Source organism: Eimeria mitis, genomic scaffold (genome assembly GCF_000499745.2).
Source record: "Eimeria mitis Houghton genomic scaffold, Emh_scaff354, whole genome shotgun sequence".
Classification (NCBI taxonomy): Eukaryota; Apicomplexa; class Conoidasida; order Eucoccidiorida; family Eimeriidae; genus Eimeria; species Eimeria mitis.
Window position 1 is genome coordinate 9,779 of NW_013571883.1, and position 1,739 is coordinate 11,517.

Below are 1,739 nucleotides of genomic sequence, written 5' to 3' on the forward strand. Positions count from 1 at the left end.
ACTAAACCCTAAACCCAAAACCCCCACCTTTCTAACTGGGTTGCGTTGCTGCTGCTGCTGTTGCTGCTGCTGCTGCTGTTTTTTCTGCTGTTGCTGTTGCTGCTCCGCCTTAAGTAATAAACTCGCGAGTTCTCTGTGCAGTCAGCTTACGCTGCTGCTGCTGCTGCTGCTGCTGCTGTTGCTGCTGCTGCTGCTGCTGCTGCTGCAGCTGCAGCTTGCGGCGCAGCTGCGGCAGCAGCTGCTGCAGTTCTGCTGCAAAGGGCAGTGAAAGCCAAGCAAGGCGAGCAGCTTTTGCTGTAGCAGCAGCAGCAGCTGCTGCTGCTGCTTCCTTTTCTCCTGCTGCTGCTGCTGTTGCTGCTGCTGCTGCGACCTCCTGCAGCAGCTGCAGCTTAACGGCAGCGTCGCGCTGCAGCAAAGACACAGCAGCAGCACAAAGTGCTGCTGCGCAGGGGCCAGCAGCAGCAGCAGCAGCAGCGGCAGCAGCAGGAGCAGCAGCAGCAACAACCACACCCTGCACCTGCTTCGTTACCTGGGTGCTGCTGCTGTCTCTGCTGCTGCTGCTCCTGCTGCTGCTGCTGCTGCTGCTGCTGCAGCTGCTGCTCATGGTGCAGAGACTTTGTAGCGCCTCGGTTGCTGCTGCTGCAGCTGCTGCATGCTGCTGCTGCTGCAGTAACTGCTGCTGCAGCTGCCACAGCAAGGGCTCAACGTTGTTAATTAAGATATCATCTGCTGCTGTAAAAGCTGCTGTTGTTGTTGCTGCTGCTGCTGCTGTTGCTGTTGCTGTTGTTGCTGCTGCTGCTGCTGCGTTCTCTGGGAGCGTCTTCTTGGTGGTCTCTGTTGCTGCTGCTGCTGCTGCTGCAGCAGCAGCGTCAGCTGCTGCTGCGTCTGCTGCAGCAGCAGCTGCTGCTGCTGCGTCTGCCGCGGAATCACCTGCAGCAGCTGCAGCAACAGCAGCAGCAGCAGCAGCGGAGGCAGCAGCAACCATCTGCTGCTGCTGCTGCACGAGCTGAGATGGAGATCTCTTTGTTGCTGCGAAGGAGCAGCGGGTGATGGCGTTCTGCAGCTGCAGCAGCAGCTTTGCTGTTGCTGCTGCTGCTGCTGCTGCTGTTGCTGCTGCTGCTGCTGCAACAACACTCTCCAGGGCCTCCAACTCCTGAGCAGAACCAGAAGCAGCACACCCACCACAGCAGCAGCAGCTCCTGCTGCTGCTGCTGTTGCTGCAGTTGTTTCTGCTGCTGTTGCTGCAGCAGCTGCAGCAGCAGCTGCTGCTGCTGCAGCAGCAGCAGGTCATTATATAACGAAGAAACAGAGTTAAATACAATACATATATAATAAAGATAAATTTAAGTTCTGTTTTCCCTGGTGTTGCTGCTGCGTTGAGGTGTACATACACCCCGCTGCGGTGTATGCACACCTCAGCTGCAACCGAGGTGTATATACACCTGAAATAAGCGCAAAAGTTTCATTAAAAAATTAAATTTACCGTTAAAATAAATTAAATAAATAAAATTAATTAAAAAAACCAAAAAAAAAGAGCAAAATTCAACAAACGAGAATCAGCAGCAGCAGCAACAGCAGCAGCAGCAGCAGCAGCAGTTGTTGCTGCTGCTGCTGCTGTTGTTTTTGTTCAGTTAGACAGAAACTGCTGCAAAGAAAAAAACAAAAAAACAAATAAAAATATCATTGAAAACAGATGCAACGATCTGTTGCTGCTGCTGCTGCTGTTTCTGCTGCTGCTG

General features: G+C 53.4%; 2 protein-coding genes across 2 annotated transcripts in view; one reads left to right on the forward strand and one right to left on the reverse strand.

Annotated features, from left to right (window-relative positions):
* EMH_0009170 (uncharacterized protein) overlaps positions 1–5 on the forward strand; it is a gene marked incomplete at both ends in the record, with an annotated part of 5,180 nt that extends 5,175 nt beyond the window's left edge. The window contains one exon of the mRNA XM_013498581.1: positions 1–5. Within this exon, the coding sequence (XP_013354035.1) occupies positions 1–5 (5 nt within the window).
* A 104-nt stretch (positions 6–109) lies between these two features.
* Positions 110–1,466, reverse strand: EMH_0009180 (uncharacterized protein; the record flags this gene model as incomplete). Its single annotated transcript, XM_013498582.1, has 3 exons — positions 110–406; positions 530–1,153; positions 1,443–1,466. The coding sequence occupies 3 exons, from the start codon at positions 1,464–1,466 to the stop codon at positions 110–112; spliced, it is 945 nt and encodes a 314-aa protein (XP_013354036.1).
* Between the last annotated feature and the right edge of the window lie 273 nt (positions 1,467–1,739).